The 21,280-nt window shown below is 38.3% G+C and overlaps 1 protein-coding gene across 1 annotated transcript; it reads right to left on the bottom strand.

Annotated features, from left to right (window-relative positions):
* Positions 1-14,798: 14,798 nt before the first annotated feature.
* LOC122585009 lies at positions 14,799-17,435 on the bottom strand. The gene is made up of 3 exons (XM_043757103.1): positions 17,318-17,435; positions 15,435-16,758; positions 14,799-15,357 (listed from the first exon to the last, which is right to left on the bottom strand). Exons 1-3 carry the CDS (start codon positions 17,433-17,435, stop codon positions 14,799-14,801), a joined length of 2,001 nt encoding a protein of 666 aa, XP_043613038.1.
* Positions 17,436-21,280: the final 3,845 nt, after the last annotated feature.

The raw sequence follows: 21,280 nt of genomic DNA, 5'->3' as shown, positions 1-21,280 counted from the left end.
TACTGGAAGGCCAGCAATTGGAACCCAGCACTAGCTCGCAAAATGTGGGAGGTTTATCAGATGCGTGAAAGAGCCTCAACAAGCCATAGGGTGGAAATGTTTGATGAACGAACAGGAAATTACACCGTCAGAACAAACCAAAGAAATGCACAAGGCGAGTACACGTGCAATGTTGTCATGGCGGAGAATAGGAAAAAAATGCTCTTGTGGAGCTTGGCAACATCAAAGGTTTCCATGTTCTCATGCCATTGTTGTTTGTGGTTATAGACGAGAGAGAGCTGCTAATCTTCCTAGTAAGAGGTACACAATTAGGACGTGGATACATTAGTATAATGTTGCACTTGCTCCCCTCCGAGACGTGCGTTACTGGGCGGAGGTAGATTGGCAGATCCAGGGAAACCCGGAAAAACTGGTAATGCATAGGGGTAGGAGACGCACCAGACGGTACCGGAACGAGATGGATGAGAGTTCTACCAACAGATCTTCAACCTCAAGACAATAAGCTAGATGTGGCGTTTGCGGCGGATTAGGCCATAACAGGAAAACATGCCCTGATCTTTGAATATCACAATAATGTTGTCGCTTATCTGTTTCCGTTATTGTGTGTTGTTTTAATCCGTTTATTTCCTGAATTCCTAGGCGTTTTAATGTAACATGTTTGTTTTAATCTACTTTTTATCCAACTTTCAATATGAAATTTATGTTTGTTTTTTATCCTTTTGTCACTTATTTTAAAACAAAAAAAAACATTAAAAACATTATAAAACGAAAACAATTAAATAAAAAACATACAAAACAACGTTCAAAACTAATTAAACAACTTATTTTATTTAAAACGAAAACAATACACAAATCCTAACAATTAAAGGTTGCAATCGTTACGGTGAACCAAATTATATGGTGAACCAAATCGGGAATCTGAGGAGGACATGTCATTGTCACCATCATTACAGTGAATGTATTCACCGGGCTCAAGGTCAGGTGAGGCTGCAGCTTCGGGGTCTTCTGTTACGTATTCTTCTCCCGGGTCAGTCACGTAGCCGCTAGGTCGCCTCCTAACCGAGCCAAACTCATGACGATAGCTAGTCTCGTGCTGAATCGTGCTAATCATTGAGGACTCGACAAAAGTAAGATGGTTAATGCTTAATTGCAACCATTGGACCTTCTCCTGTAGGTAGTCCATGTACCTGTTGTCTATTTTGGACGGTTGGACCACTGTGCCATGTTCACCAATCTCAGCCTCGTACTCCGACTTTTTTGCCTTCAAATGATCAATTACCGTTGTCACCTTATTTTTACACTTGTTATCATCAACACCGTGAACCCGAACCTTCTCTTGTGATCCAAACCGTCTAAGATTTGGAGCACAATTACCATCAGAAGATGATTGACCTGCCATTTTAGATATGTTTTTTTACTGGAAAATGTATATGTTTTTTAAATGGTTTTGGAGGATGTTTGTACTTGGTACAAAAGCTAGTAAACCGAATTTTATATATATATACCACATTTAAAACCGGTATTTCAATTACCGGTTTTGAACTTAATGCGCACGAACCCTGTAGCCCGTACATCGCCACTGTTCCAGTCAAGATCGCCACTGTTCCAGTCAAAGATGCTCTGCAAGTTGTCACTTCAAACTGAAACCGGTAATACAAATACCGGGTTCAAATGCTTTTTTCCAAAACCGGTAATTCGAATACCGGTTTCGAGCCAACTTTTTGAAACCGGTATTTCTAATACCGGTTTACCCGGTTCTATAAAAAAAAATTTCCAAAACTTGTTTGACAAAACACCCTCGAAATATGACTGTTCCAAAAAAAATTTCGTTAGATGATTGTATATTCTGATAAAACCTCTTTAGAGAAAACCTTTTTGTGATGGATGAATGTTCTTGTAAACCCCTTTAGATAGCTATGAAGAGGCTCTTCTTCTACAATATGTCAAGTTCCATTCCAGATTATTTTAAAATTGTAAATTGTGCAAGTTGGTCATATTAGATCAACTGAACTTAAATATTAGATGGTTACTTCAAAATATAGGGTATCAATATGGGATTATGGCAGGAGAATGTAACCAACTATGACTCAATGGTTATGTAATGTAGTGACCTTTGAAATTGGCTATCTGATGTAAGTACCTTTCATTTTTGTTCTTTTAATGTACTGGTTGACCTGTTTTACCGGTAGCTTGGTAACAATGTTAATTTTACTTTGGATTATGACACTGGAGTGTAACCAACTATGACTGAATGATTATGTTATGTAGTGATCTTTAAAACTAGCTATCTGATGTAAGAACATTTCATTTTTGTTCTTTTCATGTACTGGTTGACCTGTTGTACGGTCATGGTTACGCTTGTGGGTTGTTAACTCCGCGAGGTTGTAGTGGGTGGTCTCGGTCTCATTTTTTCTTCCCTTCAAGAGGTGCGGCTATCTCTCCACCATCTCCACATCCGGACACGTGCCACCGCTGACTGCCACAAATAAGATAAACAAATGTCAGCCTCCACCCAGACAACCACCATCGTCATCCTCTGTCAAAATCACCCCCTTTTACCCCCATTGTAAACCAACGTTGATAGATGTTGATGGTGGTGGAGATGAGATAGATGGTCGGATCTTTATGGTTAACGATGACAGGGTAATCATTACAAAATCCGATTTGGGGATTAGGGTTTGTCACAATCAAAAAGTCAAAGATGGAAAAATGGTTGTTATTATCTTTAACACTTCCGTATACATCAAGTGAACAAAACCGGGAGGTTCTTACATCAATTTAACACTTTTGTAGGTCACTACATTACTTAACCATTCGCTCATAGTTGGTTACACTCCGGTGCAAAAATCCCCATTCTTTTTTACCTCCAACGTGGCATTACCGGTTACAAAGAGGGTGTTACCTGGTAGGATACATTAAAAAAACAAAAATTGAAGGTACTTACATCATATAGCCAATTTAAAAGGTCACTACACTACATAACAATTGAGTCATAGTTGGTTACACTCCGGTACCATAATCTCTATCAATATTGGTTGTATTTTTGTGCGATTAACCCATCATTGTATGAGTTTCTTGCATGTAGAGCTAAATATATGGCATGTATATATAGAATTTTATTTACTTTTGCGGATGAAACAAAGTGAAAGAGCTTAAACTGGGAGAAGAGGTTTGATATTAATATTTGTACAACAGAATGGCCTGCTGGTTTACCTACATGAGAACCGGATTATTCAGCGGATGTTAAAGATGCTAATATCTTGTTGGATCTGAGGTTTCAAGCTAAAATAGATGATTTTTGGGCTTGCCAGATCTTTTCTAGATAATAAAAGTCACATTGCAGTAACATTATATGCCGTAGGAGATGTCTATTTACTAGGAAAATAGCCAACTTGCTCTGTAAACTGTATGCCATAATAGTAGTACACATAGAACTACTTAGCATTCAAGAAGGTCCATCTTTGAGTTAACTTTGACTAGGACCGAAACAACCAAATTTAACTAATAATTCAAGACCATTAAAAATGATCCAAGTATTCTTCCCTCCCTCCCTCGTCTCATATAGTATCTTAATTCATACGCCATTTGCAAATCACATCGAAAATTTATGTTTACCTACTAATCAGTAAAGTAGATTATCTGGTCAGTAGACTAGCTTGCTTAATTCAGATGAAACTTAGTAGTGCAACGGTATTTAGAAAAACACTTTGTTACGAATATATAAATATACAGTATAATATATCAACAGTGTAAGCAGTTAATTGCTTCATGTTAAACCATCAAAACTCAATATCCCTAGGAATTGACATGAATTACCTTCTATACATTCCCTAGTATATGTGAGGTACCCGAAAACTAGCTACAACTCAAAACATATAGAACTAACTTGACATATTAACTCGTAGATTATGGGTATACGTAAATCTGCATAGTTCTACCCTTTAACATAAACTCAACAGAATGAGTCAGCCGATGCTTACGAGTTCTATATGAATTTAGAAATTTCCTCAACTTATCACCTTGTCCACGAATACGAGTTACAACCCTTCTGTCATTGGAATTCATAATGAAAATATTTTCCAACAGCGGCAACTCAACAACGCAACCCAAAACCTTCTCTAACCTTTCGGCTACATCCTTCAAACAAGAACGATTCTTGAGTTGAATTGCCAACGAGTCAGCTCTAGTTGGCAATTCAGCTCTAGTACCAAAGTTAAACTTCCACTTGAAACAACAAACACCAGCCACAACATTACCGTAAGACGGAAACTGAATGCATATAGACTTTAGCTTTGTAAACCACTTGATGAACTTGATAGCAGACAGAAAGGAATGATTAGTGTAATGTATGCAAATTGTGTAGTGAACTTTTAGATGAAATAAAGAAAAGTAGGTATTTGAGGGAATGTAGGTATTAGAACTACTATTAATATTGTGCAAAAAGGTTACAAATTGTGGAGTGGTGGAGGGTTTATATACACCTAGCAATTACACTTAGCACCCTAGCTAATTTCAATACAAGCCCTTAATTAATTATCAAAACAACCCTCCAACCATACTTAATTAAATACAAGGACAATACAAATAGGAAATACAAAACTAGCACTAATTATTATAAAAGCTAACAATCTCCCCCTTTAGTGCGGTTTTGGAGTTGGTCCTTGTTGGGCTTTCTTCTTTTTCCTTTGCCTGCGGTTTCTTTTCTTCGTTGATGATTCGGGCTTGTCTTTGAAAAAGGTTTGTGGCTTGAACGCTCTTTTCTCATATTGGCTCTTGGCTTCCTTCCAGTACTTTCTTGGTATGAAATGGTATCTTGGATCAGCAGGCCGGTTGGGTGGTTCAATGATGTTGTCGGCGAAGTTGACAGGAGGCATGTTGTGTAGACCAGGCTTATTGTTTGGCGAATAAATTACCCAAGACCCTTCTGGTACGTGAATGACGTCTGTTTGTTCATTGGGAAGCCTTGCCGCAATGATTGTCCTCGATCTTTCTCTATGTTCAAGCCATGATTTAATCTTTTTAATCACCTTCAACAATCTTCTCTTTTCTTTATCCGACTCTTCAAATTCATGGAGACTTTCAATGACTCTTAAGCATTGTCTGAGGGTGTCATCAAAATACTTGCATAGCTCGTCGAGTCGGATGAATATCTTATGCCCCTGATCGCTGACAAATACGACTCCTTTAGGGTTATCAAACACAGCCCCAATGTGAAAATTATCAAGATTGATGCCTCTTATTCTTTGGTTTGGTGTGGTGAGGTTAACTTTCTTCCTTCTCTTTTCGATGCCCAATTGGAAGTCTTTTTGTGTTTGACTGAGGATAAGACTATCCATGTATCTCTTTATCGTATAATAGGCCTCTTGATTCTCTGGATCTGGCTGGAGGAGCTTTTGGGCGAAGTAGTGGAGGAGAAAGATGAGATCTTCGGCAGACAATAAGTTGAAACGAGCTTCAGTAATCATGTACTTTCGACCATCTTCCCTTTTAACAATTAACCAAATCAGACCAGGTGGTCTAGCAAATCCCGGTTCGCGCCATTCTTTGAAATGAATGCTATCAACATCAACAATCTTCAATTTAAACTGTTTCTTCCATTCTTTGTTCACCTTTTTACTTTTGGCATCAATCAAGTCTTTTAAGTACTTAGCACGTTGATTCTCAAGATCATATGCTCTTCTAGCTCTTAATTCGTCAATATCGATCTTTTTGAGTTCATCTTGATTTGAGAAGATCTGTGAGGCCTTTTCTTCAAGGAATCTTGTAAGACGGAATAATTAGGGAGGGATGGCAAGATAATCTATTCTGCTTCTTTTATTAGTTCTAAAGCCTCCTTCATTGATTTGAACATGGGGAGCAGCAGTGGTGTTTTGAATGCGAGGATGGTTGAGGTGGTGAATGAGTTGGTGAAGGTTTAAGTGGCTGAGAGTTGGGTTTGGTTGAGGAACAGAGGAATAGTTGTCAAAGCTGTGGGGAGGTAGATCATCATTATCTAGGGAGTCATTATCATCATTTGGATCAACATCGTTGCCATCGATAAAAGGATCATCAAACTCATCATTTTCATTTACATTATCGACCATCACTGATGAATCAAGGTTAAAGCCCTGAGATTGAGCATCATCTCTCAAGTCCACATCTTCTACAACTTCAGTATCATTCCTTGCTTGAACCTCTGTGATTTCTACATTTAACTCCTCGGTCATCACAACATCATCATTGGCCACATTTTCATTGACATCTTGTTAAGCATCATGAGGGGCATTTCGTGTCTGTGCTTCAGCTCCAGCATCCACATTGTCGCCAACAACTTCAGTGGTAGCACTTGCTCTTACTTCAGTCCTCTCAGAATCTCTGTTCTCCCCCTCGTGTTGATCCTGATCATCAGGATCATCACGTCTGCAATGGACGACTGTAGCTTGTTTGCAAGACTCTTCTAAGTCCGCAATTCTCTTTAAAGCTGCTTCAAGTTGTGCATTATTAAGAAACTGTTGCTGTTCGGCTTCTTGTTTTTGGAGTAGTAGTTGATGCTGATGGTCAAATCGAGCTTGAAGGATTGCAAGAATGGCTTTGTCAAAGGTATCGGTTTGATTGTCGAGAGAGATGGGAGCTGCATATAAGTCACCATACAAGGTATTGACATTGGAGCGAAGGGATGAATCATGATGTGGAGTTGAATGATGAGGGGTATTGTTATGGTGTGAGGATGAGACGGAAGGTGAAGAGTGTGGTGGTGATGGTTGAGGATTTGTATGAGGAAGAAGTCCAGCGGCTTCAAGATCTTTAAAGAGTTGTCTTTCTTCAGGATTAGCCTTAAGCCTAATGCCATCTGGATTTTGGAGGAGGACTAGAAGTTGATGAGGATGATTGAGATGTGGTTGGGGCATTTCCTTTATCAATCGGAGGACGGAGCACTACGGTGGGTGGCGGTTGAATTGAAAGAACAGGAGCGGCCGACATAGATGTCGTTTGCACACATGTAGGCTCCGTTGGGTTTATAGTGTGGCCTAAAAGGTGTTGGCCATCAGGACTTCCCAATGATTTATGAAGCAAAAGATCTACATTGGTTGTTTCAGAACTTATTGGCTCAACACAAGTGTCGGGCTCAATGTTCCGGATGGTGGGACTTCTGGGATCTCCAAGATTGCCCGTCGTACTAGGAATTGTATCCCCAGCGCCTGTCATATTAACATGAGCAGGACTTCCAGACACTCCTTGAAAAGGTGGAATCATCGACTCTCGGTCTGTTGTTGCATCATTCAAAGAATGTGCATGCTCAGAAAAATGTGATCTTACTGGCGATCTAGACTCGATATTGTGAGCAAACGAAAGTGGGAGAGGGGCAAGAGTCTCCGCGGCTTCAATATCGACATCCTCCGAGTGAGGAATTGATAGTGGACGTGGTTGGTGCCTGTGCAATAATGAAACCGGATCCTGTAAAGAGAACCCAGAGTGGCGAGAAGGTGAATCATGCGAGGGTGGGGAGTCCTCGGCTTCTATCCTATTGGTGGCATCCCGGCTAGTTGTTTCAACTATCGGAGGGCCATCGTTTTCTTTTTGCCCTATACTTAGCCCAGACCTCACATCTTCTCCATTTTGTTTTTCAACCCCTCCCTCAGGACCACCTTGTCTCTCTGGAATATCAAACACAACGTCATTAAAAGGATTAGAATCTTGAGAATCGTCATGACGTATGGAAGGAACAAATTCTGGAACATCCTCAGGAATTGGATTAAGAGGAGTCCTGACCTTTAGGGTGATTTTTGGAATTAGAGGGCGATCAGCAGATGATGATGAGGATGAAGAAGATGAAGAAGATGGAGTTAGAGGAGAAGGAGCAGTGAAGGAAGCAGAACGAGATTTTGATTTTGATTTGGATTTTCTTATAGATTTTGCGCGGTGGTGAGTTTTATGTTTCTTTGGTTGAGGCTCAGTAGGAATGTCGGTGGATTGAGATGGAGCTGAAGTACCAAGTGCCGAAACATCAACAAACCCCTCTTTTCTTTTTCTTGACATTGTACCCTCACTAGGCGACCTATGGGGGCGTGGGGAAGGCACAACTCGGTGTTGAGCGGCCATACGCCCTTCTAAATACACTCTATAGATCCTAAGGTTAAGATCATCTAGGGGCACCCGGCGCAGAAGAGATTCAGGAATTTGCATGAAAGGAAGATGAGAAAGACGATCGTTTGCATAAACAGATAGAAAGCTTGATATAACGATGCGTTGAGAAGCGGGGAATCTCTGGATGTTGTGATTGTTGGTGATGAAATGCTGCAAGATTACAGATAAGAAACGAATAAAAGCTATATACTTCTTATTAGCAGTAAACTTCCCATTTACTTGAAAACGTAGATGATCAAAGGCCACGGCAGCAAAATCAATGTGGAGATCAAATGCGATGCCAAATAAGTATGTAATGGTGGCCTTTGTGAAGTCGTCTTGCCCTTTTCTTGAGGGAGTGAAGCAATTGTTGATGATGGAACATAAAGTGTGCCACAAGGGATGAAAATTCTTCTTCTTTACATCTTTAAGTGTAGAGATGTTGCCATCATATCCCAAGTCCTGGACTCTATGCAAGATTTCAATCAGTGGTGGAAGTTCGATGAATTCATTGAAGCCTTCCCTTGAATCAGCAGTAGGGAACTGGAGAATTTGTCTGAACTCTTCAAGATTGAAGGTGAACTCTTGTCGGTCACCATCAGTTGTGAGCAGTGAGAACTTAAAGAAAGGTACAACTCTGCCTCGTCCAGGTACAAATTGAATCGTGCGCCATAGCTCAAAAAGTAATTGTTCTTCGATTTCCGAAGCAGTAATGGTGAAAGCACGATGTAATGGATGATGCACGATCATTACTGGGATGATACCATGTTGGCAGGAGAATGGTATCATTAGCTGTAGATTGTTTGGCATATGTACAGTGGCACCATCAACGAGGAAATCCATTCTGCGATTAACAAGTATGCGAATAGGAAACATTGTTTCCAAGGTTAATTTTATTTCAAAAAGATCTAATCGTACACCGTTTTTCACAAAAGATGTAAAGATAGTACAACAAGGCGTTCTATATCTTACTTCTTGGGGAAAAACAATGTAAGATTGATAAAAACTCACTGTATTTGAGTGAAAAGAAATTAAAGAAACAGATCATACAACTTGTTTTGCAGAAGATGCGAAGGCAGTACATCAAGGCGTTCGATGCCTTGCTTCTAAAGAAAACCCGATGTATGATAAGTTAGAAAGAAAAGTATTTCAAGTAAACACAGTTGATTATACACCGGTTTTCACAAAAGATGTAAAGGTAGTACATCAAGGCGTTCGATACCTTACTTCTTAGGGAAAATCAAAGTATAATTAACTGTATGTAAAAACATAGAAAAATGAGGTAACAGCTGTTCGTGAGTCCAATCAAGATTCATGAACATTAGATTGTTCATAAACGCGAAAGATCAAGGATGCACCAATTTATATAAGAATTCATGAAGAAATAAGTTTAAAAGAATTTTCTAAGTATTTTGTTCAAGAATTTTCTAATTTATTGAAGGTTGTTATTTGGTTTTGAAAATTTGTGAAAAATGGTATCTGGTGAGAGAAAAATTGGGCAGAGTGTCGTTTTAGGAAAAGTGGGTTTTCAAGAACCAATATTGGTATGAAATGGTACCAATATTTGCAAAGCATCAAGAAATCAAGTGAAAACTTGAAATCGATGCACTTGCTTAGTTTGGGAAAACAAATTTTAATATCACGACAGAATATACGCAAATAAGCACATATATCAGGCAAGTAAGCAAGTAATTCATGTATACCATAAAGAACATATAAACGATAAACAAGCATGAAGTAATATGAAAAGAAATAGGAAAATAAGATACCCGAATACGTGACACAGTCAGATAAAAGCACACGAAAATGACACGAAGTCAACCCTGAAAATGAAAGTTACAAGTTCTAAACATATAAGAGAAAACCGGTATTAAAACAATAAAGAAAAAGGGAAAACCGGTTTTTGAGAAAGAAAACCGGTATCTACACAATAACTATGGAAATGCCGATTTTGGGGTGAAAACCGGTATTAAAACATGTAATGTCAAGGAAAGACGGTTTAAGTAAATGTTATACCTGAAAGCTGGTATTAAATGAAAGGAAGAACAGAAACCGGTAATCAACAAAGATGTTCAGAAAGTAAGGGAAAGCCGGTAGGAATGCCGGTTTTTGAAAGAATGTCGGTATTAGTGAAGAAAAGAAAAACTTAGAAAAATTTTGGAAAGGTTTTATTGGGTTCAAAGTCCGGTATTTATAGTGGTCAATACCAGGTTTTGACTACCGGTGTTGAAATCCGGTATTCTTTTGAAACCCGGTATTGGTTTGAAATCCGTTTTTTTTTTTTTTTTTTTTAATGATTAAAGGTTGTAAGTGTTGAGTGTTGGAAAGAAAATTTGGAGATAAACTTGCAAACCAAAGTGATTTGGAAAAATGATAAAGGAATACGAGCAAGAAGTTCATGAGAATGGTAGATAGGCAAATAGAACAAACTATGCACAAGAACACAAACACCCCCTAGACAGAAGCATGCAGTCAAGAAAGAAAATAGTTAACTCCCCCAAAATTCATGCATTCTACCCTTTTTCTCCCCCTCAAACATTGCACGTAAGATCATAGAAGCATACATCAAATGTTTGACAAGCAAAATAAGCATAGAATGTATGGCACAGAAGCAGTTAAGTATCTAAGTTCAACATACCAAGCTTGGTTTTCAACAGATTGAACCTTTGTTCGTCCAAAGGTTTAGTGAAAAGGTCAGCAAGCTGGTAGTCAGTCGGGACAAAGTATAGTTCGATGTTACCTTTCTCAACATGATCTTTGATACAATGGTACCTCACATCGATATGCTTCGTCCGGCTATGTTGAACTGGATTGCATGAAATAGCAATAGCACTTTTGGAATCACAGTATATGGGAATACGATCATAGTTGAAGTCGAAATCAGATAGTTATGTTTTCATCCACAGTACTTAAGAGCAACAACTGGCAGCTGCGACATACTCAGCCTCTGCGGTTGAAGTGGAAACACAACTTTGTTTCTTGGAAGACCATCCAACAAGCTTATCTCCCAAGAACTGTACACTACCAGAAGTGTTTTTCCTATCAAGTTTGCATCCTGCATGATCTGCATCTGAATAAGCTGTTAGTTCAAATCCAGTATCTTTTGGATACCATAAACCAAGATTCATGGTGCCCTTAAGATACCGAAAGATGCGCTTGACAGCCTGAGCATGACTATCCTTAGGGTCCGCTTGGAATCTTGCACACATGCAAGTGGAGAACATAATATCGGGACGGCTGGCAGTTAGGTACATTAATGAGCCAATCATGCTTCGATACAGTTTTTGGTCAAAGGGTTTACCATTGAGGTCAGCATGAATTTTAGTTCTGGCTTCCATTGGTGTACCAATTAGTTGACAATTAAGCATATCAAACTTTTGCAACATATCTTGTATGTATTTGTTTTGACAAATAAAAATCCCATTTGAAAGTTGTTTTACTTGTAAACCCAAGAAAAAGTTTAACTCCCCCATCATGCTCATCTCAAATTTGTCAACCATAAGGGCAGAAAAGTTTTTGCAATATTTGGGGTTGGTAGACCCGAAGATGATGTCATCAACATAAATTTGAATGAGAATGATGTCACTTCCTTGTCGTTTGATAAACGACGTCGTGTCGATTGTACCTTTTGTGAAGCCATACCGCAGAAGGTAAGTAGATAGAGCATCATACCAGGCACGTGGAGCTTGTTTGAGACCATATAATGCTTTATCCAATCGGTAGACATGATTCGGGCATTTGGGATCCACGAAACCTTCTGGTTGATCGACAAACACCTCTTCTTTTAGAACTCCATTAAGAAAAGCAGACTTGACATCCATTTGGTAAACTGTGAAGTTCTTGAATGCCACGTAAGCAAGAAAAATGCGAATGGCTTCTATACGAGCAACTGGAGCAAAGGTTTCATCATAGTCAATGCCGTCTTGTAGAGAATAACCTTTAGCTACCAATCTAGTCTTATTCCGGACAACAATTCCGTTTTCATCCTTCTTATTCTTGAAAATCCATTTTGTTGGAATTGGAACTTTGTTGACATTTGGACTGGGAACCAGTTTCCACACCTCCAGACGATTGAATTGAGTTAATTCCTCTTGCATTGCACGAACCCAGTCAGGGTCTTTCAAAGCTTCGTTAACTGTTTTTGGTTCAACAATGCTTAGAAAATTGACGAATAAACATTCGTTGGCGGAAGCTGAGTGGGTTATCATTTTGGCATTTGGGTCACCAATGATTTGAGATGGAGGATGTGGAAGCATAGGGCGGGACCATTTACCAGAGTGAGAATGAGGTGTAGTAGGTTCATTATTTTCATCAGGATTCAAAAATCCTGTAAAATGTTGATCAAGAATTTGTTCAAATGAAGGTTCAGTAGGAAGGACATAATCAGCATTAGGATCAGTGTTATTGTCAGAAGGATGATGAGAATGGTTGGATGAACTTTGTTGGGAGGAATCATGAGACGAACTAGTTGGTGCAGGGGATTCAGAAGAAGAGTCAGGCGAAGATGGTGGAGATGATTCAGAAGATGAAGATGTTGATGGATTATGCTGATGGAAGCTGGATGAATCTGACTGAGATGTGGTCGTGGTTGAATCCTCAGGAGTGACCAAATTTGTTGGTTGACTTGGAGGATGATCGTGATAAAATTAATCAAACACAATGTCTAATTCAGCAGGTGTAGGAGTAGGGAAAGATCTATGAGTAACAGATGGAGTGGAAGATGCTGAATTTGATGGACAGTTGTGGGAAGAGTCAGAACCATGTTGTTCAAGAACCATATCAGTTAGTTCATCAAATTTGACATTCATGCTTTCGATGATATGTTTTGTTTGACGAAAGTAGACGCGGTATGCAATGGATTCTTTTGAGTACCAAATGAAGTAGGCCTCGTTCCCTTTGGGGTCAAACTTACCAAGATTTTCACGATCATTCAAAACGTAACATACACATCCAAAAATATGCAGAAAATTCACGTTAGGCTTCCTTTTGTTGATCACCTCGTAAGGAGTTTTGTCGAACCACTTGTTGATGATTGAGCGGTTTTGTGTAAAACATGCGGTAGCAATTGCTTCAGCCCATAGATTTTGTGGTAACTTAGAGTAAGCAAGCATGGTGCGTGCAACTTCGACAAGAGTTCGATTACGTCTTTCAACAACTCCGTCTTGTTGTGGAGTTCTGGTGGCAGAAAACTAATGAGTAATGCCAACGGAGGAACAGTAAGCTTCAAGAGTGGCATTCTTGAATTCAGTACCATTGTCAGAGCGGAGGATTCGAAAGTTTGATTGGATGTTGACTTGCGTCTTTTTTATGAAGTCGATGATAACTTAAGGAGTTTCACTCTTTTCTCGAAGAAAGAAAACCCATGTATAGCGAGAATAATCATCGACAATGACAAGAATGAGGAGTTTCACGCTTTGTTGAGCAGAAGCTTTGGACACAAGACAGATTTCGGATGAAGGAGTGGGGAGTGAGTTGAGATCAATGGTGAACAAACTGTCATCACGGGTTCCGGTAAGAATATCAATACCATCTTCCGTTTGAACTTTGCATTCATATCGACGGAAGAGAACTTGAAGATCATTATCACAGAATTGACCAATACTAAACAAGTTATGTCCAAGTCCTTCAACATAAGAAACATGTTTGATGGTAATCCCATTTTGAACAATATCTCCATACCCAAGAATAGGAGCAATGTTATCATTACCAAATCAAACAGTTCCCAAGAATTTCTCAACAAAGTTCCTTAGGATAGATCGTTTTCCAGTCATGTGTCACGAACATCCGGAATCGACGTACCAAACACATATAAAGTATTCCTGAGCAGTTTGAGAATATGGTTTTAGGTACCCATGGTAAATTGGGTCCATGAGGGTTAGGGAAGCACATGCAGAGCATTTATTAAGAAAGAAAAGAATCAAGAGAGAAGATACAAAATAAAAGCAAGCACACACAAACAAGAAAAGATAAAACACTTAAGCATAAGAGTACAGTTATTGAGAATAAAGGAAACATCATACAGACAAGTTCAAAAATAAAAGACAAATTACAGTCCTCCAAAGTACTTATGGTTTAGAAAAACTAGTCCTATCAGATCTAGAACTAGAAACATAAGGTCCACGAGCAATCCATTCTTGTTTCACAGAGGTGGTTTTTCCATTAGTCTTGACTGTCCTAGTAGCATGCAAAAATCTATCTTTAGGAAGCCACCTACTCATAGTGTCTAGGCGCAAGTCACCTGAAACATGAATATGTTTGTCATTAGTAGGGGTTTTCTTATGAGAATTAGCCACAGGTGTCTTTCTAACGGGTTTCTTCGAGGTAGTTGTAAACCAACCATATTGATCATGGTATCTAGCTGATCCTAAGGTCTCGTCTCTAACAACAGTCAAAGTGCATTTAGGGATGACAAACGATTCCTTAGGGAAGCTAGAGTACTTGTGATACATAGGTTGTGTAGGAGCAGAATTATCAAGTGGAACCTATGATGCACCGAAACGGGTACACGTTTCGGAAACGGGAACGTTACGGGAACGGGAAACGGCAAAAATCAAAAATCCAAGATACGGGAACGACAAAGAAACGGCAATAAATAATATATTGAAAACTAAAAATATATGAAATAAAATCCAAAATAAATATATGTAGATGTAAAGTTTAAACTCAAAAAAAAAAACTACATGCTATAAAGGTAATTACTCATCAATAATCAAATCATTTTCAAATTCCGGCTCATCTAGTGAAAGATCGGCAACCTCCAAAAACCCTACGTCTCCCATTGAATCAAAACCATCTCCACCCACATCCCACATCTTTACATCTTCATTTGGATTCCTTGACAATAGTCGGAGATTATTATGGATGTAAACCAAGTCTTGAGCACGACTTGTGGTCAACTTGTTCCTCCTAAGCGAGTGAATAAATGCGTAAGTACTCCAATTACGCTCAGCACAAGAAGAAGAACTAGGTTGTCCAAGTAATCTAAAGGCCAAAGTCTGGAGAAAAGGAGTTTGAGCACCAAAGTTAACCCACCAACTTTTGGGTTCCATAGTAGCCATCTTAGAAATGCTTGTTAAATCCTCAAAATATCCGTTCTTCATTGAAAACATTGTATACTCGTCAAGGACTTTGCTATACTCATCATCATTAGGGAACAACCTTCGAAAACATTTCATCCTTTCAACTAAAATTTCTGCATCCCTATGTGGAGCACTTCTTGTCAAATCCTCACTTAACCACTCATCACTATAATATCTACAATATTGAAAATTCAAAACATAAGTATATAATAGAAATCAATAAAATCAAGCATATAGTTTAAAACCGTATACCTTGGATTTAAAGAGTGAGCTAAACAATGTAGGGGATTTTTATTCTTTGCCCATCGAGCCACTAGAATACCATGCACAACATCATAAAAGATACTTCTTTGAGATACTTGAAGTTTTTCTTTCTTGTAGATCTCAAGCTTCACTTTATCAATCATTGTATCCCACATCTCATACACCAAGTGTAAACATGGCTTGTCGGTGTCACAAGCTCTAATCATATCATATATAGGCCTAGTAAAACTAAGAATATATGATACTTTATCCCACCATTCATCATCCAGTATCTTTGCTTTAACAAAGCTTGCTTTCTCTTTATCATCTTGTCTATAATTAGACCAACTTTCGCTTATGACCATTTCTTGGAGACCAGTTTTGATAAGTTTCAATCTTTTGAGCATCACAATGATAGAGGCAAAGCGAGTATCGGCAACCGAAAGGAGTTTAAGAGGACTAAACTGATTAAAAATCGCAAGCCTCATGTTATGGTTCATGATGAAGTTTTTGATTGCAAGCGCATCCCCGTGAACATCTTTTATCCAGCTACATTGTTCATATACTAGTGCATTTGTTTCCACATTAGTTGGTGCACATATGTTCTTCACAGCAAGGTTAAGAGTATGAACAACACATGGTGTCCAATAAATGTGAGGAAACTTACTCTCTATTATTTGTCCTGCAGCCTTACAATTTGCTGCATTGTCAGTAATGACTTGCACAACATTTTCATGACCAATCTCATTAATAACTTCTTGCATCAAGTTAGCGATAAAAAATCTATCTTTTGTTTCCCCAAAACAATCCACAGCCTTTAGAAACAGAGGACCTTTACCTGAGGTAGCCATGAAGTTGATTAAAGGCTTTCTTGTAGGATCACTCCAACCATCACTTACAATACTCAGACCTCTTTCTTTCCATGTAGACCTAAGTGGTTCCAATTGCCTCTGAACATTATCCTTCTCTTTTTGCAGCAATGTTGTTCTAAGCTTATTGTAACCCGGAGGTATATAACCATCAATTTTGTTGTTCGCAGCAAACTGAAAAGCCTTGACATAATGTGGATTTCTTGCAAGATTAAAAGGTAAACCTCCAGTATAGAACATCCTTGCTATTTCTTGATCAAGTTGGTCCCTAGTTTCAACACCAAAAGCTTTTTCAAAAGGTGATACAACACCTTTTCTTTTCTTAAATCCAACACCAGCTTCACAAGGCAACGCAACTTCTTTTGCTTTTAACTCTTCTTTCTTTTCTTCATATGCATCGTCTAACCTTTTCAACTTTTGTCTATCATCTGCTGTTGTTTTAGAGCAAGTAACAATCCCTTGACCTATAGAAATATATGTAGCTTCCAATAAATCAATAATAACCTACTAGATATTTTTAAATAAAGTACATATCATGATGTCAATATACATATATATATAAATTGCTAAAAAGAAACAAGAAAACACCTTACACATAAATATTAACATTACATGTCGACATGCTCATGTTCCATCAAGAAAGCAGACAAATTAACTTTACACACAAAACAATATAATATACAATATATTACATATGTTGACATTCTAGAGTTTAAAAGAAACATGAAGACAAAGAACTGAAAAAAGCTTACACATAAACAATACAATATATATATGTGTCGACATCTCCTGTGAAAAGACTATCCACCTACACTATTTTATATAACACATGTCGACATCCTTACATCCCAATACAACCTATATAAACACATAAAACAATACAATATAAAGATCACACATACAATACTACAAAGATGAAAGATTATGGATTACCTCTTAAACCAAGCAAATGTGCTTTGACCCTTGAATATGATACTTATCTAATTTCACTACAATAGCTGCACTTAAATTTCCATGCTCCACCTGATATATTTTGCTTTTCGAGTTTTTCGACATATTGCCACAATGGAGGTTGATCAGCTGATGCTGATGTATTTGATGATGACCCTTGTGTATCTTGTTGGTTTTCTTGAGAAGCCATAATAGAGTTTCGACAAAGATGAGAGAGTATGTATAGTCGTATATGTTATTATGTATAATTTTTTGTTTGTTCGACTGATGTAGGGTTTGAAGATCGTATCTACTAATATGACTATAATGTATAGTCGTATAGAAATTCGGTTTGGATTGGGATACGTATGCAGCAGCCCGAAAAGCCCATCAAAACCCAAAGTATAATTTCAAAAATCGAAGAAACTGCTTGGAAACTCCTTGGAAATTCAGAAACGGATAGGAAACTTCACATGAAACGTTTCGACGTACGAAGAAACGCCATCGATACGTTTCGGACGCGTTTCGCCGGCGTTTCCGTTCCCGGCGCGTTTCGAAACGGGAACGTGGAGCTTTTTGCCGTTTCGGTGCTTCATAGAGTGGAACCTTAAGTCTTTGATGAGAGAAATTACGGCCTTTCAGAGGTGGTCTATGTAATGGAGACTTGGGAGTGGTCTTAGTGGGAGGTCTAACGAACTTGGAATCTTGAACAACAGATGGAGAGTTGTTGTTCTTTGGTTTTGAGGATTTAACAGTTGAAGAAACCTCTTTCTTTTGAAAAATTTTCTGATATTTCTTAGTACCTTGTTTTGAGACAGAGGATTGCTTTGGTTTTGAGATAGACGGTTGCTTTTGTTCGGAAGAATGAACCTTTTCTTTTGTTCGTTCAAAATGTTTTTCGAAAACTGGATCAAAAACTAGGTCTTCCTCAAGAAAGTTGTTCAGATTTGGCAAGGTCGAAAAATCCATTTTGACAGATTTAGACCCAGACTTTGATTCCAAGTTTACAGTGGGGACAACAGAGGTAGAAGGACAAAACTTGTCATTGGTTGGGATTATTGGTATAGAAGGGGAAGGAGAAGCTTTGGTTGAGTTTGAAGAACTTGAAGACATTGGTTTAGTTACAACATTTTGCTTTATTGGAAAGTTACATGATTTGAGCAAATTGAAAGCTTTTTCATAGTTATTGTTAACAAAAGCTTGAAGTATGATGTTTTTTATACTCCATTTCCAATTTAAGTTTGTTGAAATCTAAAAGCAAGGTCAACCGTTTGTCTCTTTCATTTTCAAATTTCTTTGTTAAGGTATCAAGTTCACTGAAATAGGCTTGAGTTTCTTCAGAAAACTTGACTGGTTCATCAATATTTGGAAAGAAATGATCATATGAAGTATTTTGATTGACACTCTTCTCAGACTCAATCTCAACCAAAGGATCAAGGGTCTCACTGTAGAATTCATCAAAGTCAGTTTGGATGGCAATGCTACGAGTCTCAATGGGATTATCAACATCAGAAAATGGGTCATTTTTCTCACTTATTGGTTCATCAAATTCATTATCATGGTCAGTTTGGATGGAAATACTTCGAGACTTTACGGGACTATCCACATCAGACAAAAGATCAGAATCACTATCAGTTGCTAAAGTAACATCAACTAATTCACAAACAGATTTGATTGTAGAAGAGAAAGTAGAAGAGGTTTTCAGCACATCACAGACAGGACAATTAGGATCAATACAATCAGAAGAACTATCAGAAGAGGTAGCAGGTTTATCATGCATTCTTGAGTTACAATGGCCTTGAGACACCAGAGCATCTATCACACGATGTAGTCCAAAATGGTTTGTTTCAAGTCGGCCACTTGGTTTTCTAAAACTACTTGAGGAATATAAGGTCTTGGTGGAGCTGGTTTAGGAGTAGGAATGTCAACCTTGGGTGTTTGATTACTTGAAATGATAGCAAATTTGTTATCCTCAGACTTTTCATCAATTTCCTCAATGATGATAGATTTTGATTTGTTTTTAGGATGAAGTGGAAGATTGAAAAGATCGAAAGAGTCATTGATTTGATCATAATTCAAGTTAATTCTACAACCTTTGGATAGATGCTCATCAGTCTCAAAGTCACCATAACTTGGTCGAACATATTGAATGGTTAGGCCATATCGCATTAGATCAGCATCGTACAGTGAGGGGACTTCAGTTCTGCCAGTGAGTAGGTTATTGGGTTTCTCGAAACCCAACCCTTGAGTAAAGTTAGAATCAAAATCTCTAGGTTTATGAAGAAAAATTTGCTTGTTAGAACGATCAAGTTTGTAAACCTTGACTTGGTAAAATTTGATTTGTTCTTTTAATTCATCGATTTTACTTTCAAGCTTTTGGTTTAAAGAATCTTTGATGCGACAAGCATAATTTCAATAAGAGATTTTATCTTCAAACTCTTTGAGTGTAGGTTTGGTTTCGAGAAGTCTTTGTTGCAGGGTAACAAGATCCTCAGACAATGCGTCAGCACGGAATGACTCATTAGATTTGGCAATTTGTGCTTCTTTAACAGTCTGAGTTAGCTCATGAACTTTTAATTCAAGGTTTTGTTTTTCAAGAAGTAATTCAGATGAAGGAGTGAAAGAAACTGAGTGTTTTGTTTTCTGAAAAACATCGAAATCCATTTGAAGTTTTTCAATTTGAAGTTGAAATTCCTTTAAAAGGTTGTCTTTTTCAATCAAAACTTCATTTAACAAAGAGATGTCTAAGGTTAAAGAGTTGTTATGAGCAACAGTTTTATCACATTCAGACAGTAGACGAGTAATTTCCAGGAGAGGAATATCAGAATGGAGATTAGAATTTACCTCGTCATCTTCTATCTCTGAGCTGGCAGATCCTTCATCAAGAGCCTTGGATTTCTTTATCTTTGTCATGAAGCAGACATTCGCCTTCAACTCTTCGGTTTCTTCATCAGTCAAATGGAGCCACTGTTCATTCTTTGCAAGAAGAGCCATGCCACACTCTTGTTGTTTGACAAGCATCAACTTATTCTGATAATATTCTTTGTTCTTCAGAGTGGGCTTTGGGCAGTGAATGGCAAAAAGACCAGGAGCACCGCAGTTATAACATTTATTTGACTCGGGCTTTGGATCAGAAACCTTCTTTTCAAACTTTCTGGGATTCTGAATCTTCTTGTTAGTGGGAGCAGAGTTGTCATTGGAGTCAAACTTTGGAGCATTGGAACTTCTAGCATATGAAGACACAGATGAAGTGCGGAGTTGATTGTTTGTTTGTCGACGCTTGAAGTACTTGCGTTTGAAGGATTGGGTAAAGTATGCCAAGTCACAAGACATTTGTTTCTCTGTATCATCCAATTCTGGATCACTTTCAACAAATGGTTCGTCATCAGAGTGCATTTCGTCAATGGAAATGTTGGAGGAACGATAAGACTTTCTCTCAGCAAGTAAAGCAAGTGGGTCTGTGCTAGAGTTTTCAGGAGCCTTGGATTGTTGTTTCTTCATCACGTCCCTTGCATTCAATTTCAACTTTTCATACAAACTGTGGATGTCAAGTTTGTGAAAATTTGATTGGGTGTTGATCTGAGTACCAAAAGTTTGCCAAACATCTTCTAGGCTTCTGATGAACTTGATATTAAGTTCCATTTGTGTTTTCTTGACTTTTTCCTTTCTCAGATCATTGATGACATTGCAAAAACGGCCATACGCACTTTCAAGAGATTCACCTTTTTCCTGCTTAAAGGTTTCATACAAGTCAAGAACAAATGACAGACGAATGGCAGTGGAGACCTCTGAACCTTGAAATTGTTTTTCGAGTTCATCCCATATCTCTTTACCAGTGAAATAGGAGTCAACATTTCGATAGATTTCATTCGGAAGAGCATGGTAGAGATAGGACACAGCAAAATCATCAGCTTGAGAGCGGTTTTTCTGAGAAGCGCTCCAGCTTTCTGGAGGTAGAGGTTCCTTGGTAACTAGATTAGTGTGTTCAGCAGGCCCATTCTTGTATGATTCCTTCACTTGAGCTCCGAGAGGTTGCTTAGAGACCCAGTTTATAAA

Source organism: Erigeron canadensis, chromosome 1, assembly GCF_010389155.1.
Source record: "Erigeron canadensis isolate Cc75 chromosome 1, C_canadensis_v1, whole genome shotgun sequence".
Lineage (NCBI taxonomy): Eukaryota > Viridiplantae > Streptophyta > Magnoliopsida > Asterales > Asteraceae > Erigeron > Erigeron canadensis.
The sequence above is the reverse complement of the archived record's forward strand: the minus strand, read 5'-3'. Positions and strand labels throughout refer to the sequence as shown.

Bases quoted from the DNA above. Each gene is read 5' to 3' on its own strand.
- LOC122585009 (XM_043757103.1), bottom strand. From the start codon at position 17,435: ATGGCTTCTCAAGAAAACCAACAAGATACACAAGGGTCATCATCAAAT. The intron at 16,759-17,317 runs GTGGAGCATGGA...ATATTTCTATAG, and splicing joins CGAAAAGCAAAATATATCAG to GTCAAGGGATTGTTACTTGC. The intron at 15,358-15,434 runs GTATACGGTTTT...TCAATATTGTAG, and splicing joins GCTCACTCTTTAAATCCAAG to ATATTATAGTGATGAGTGGT.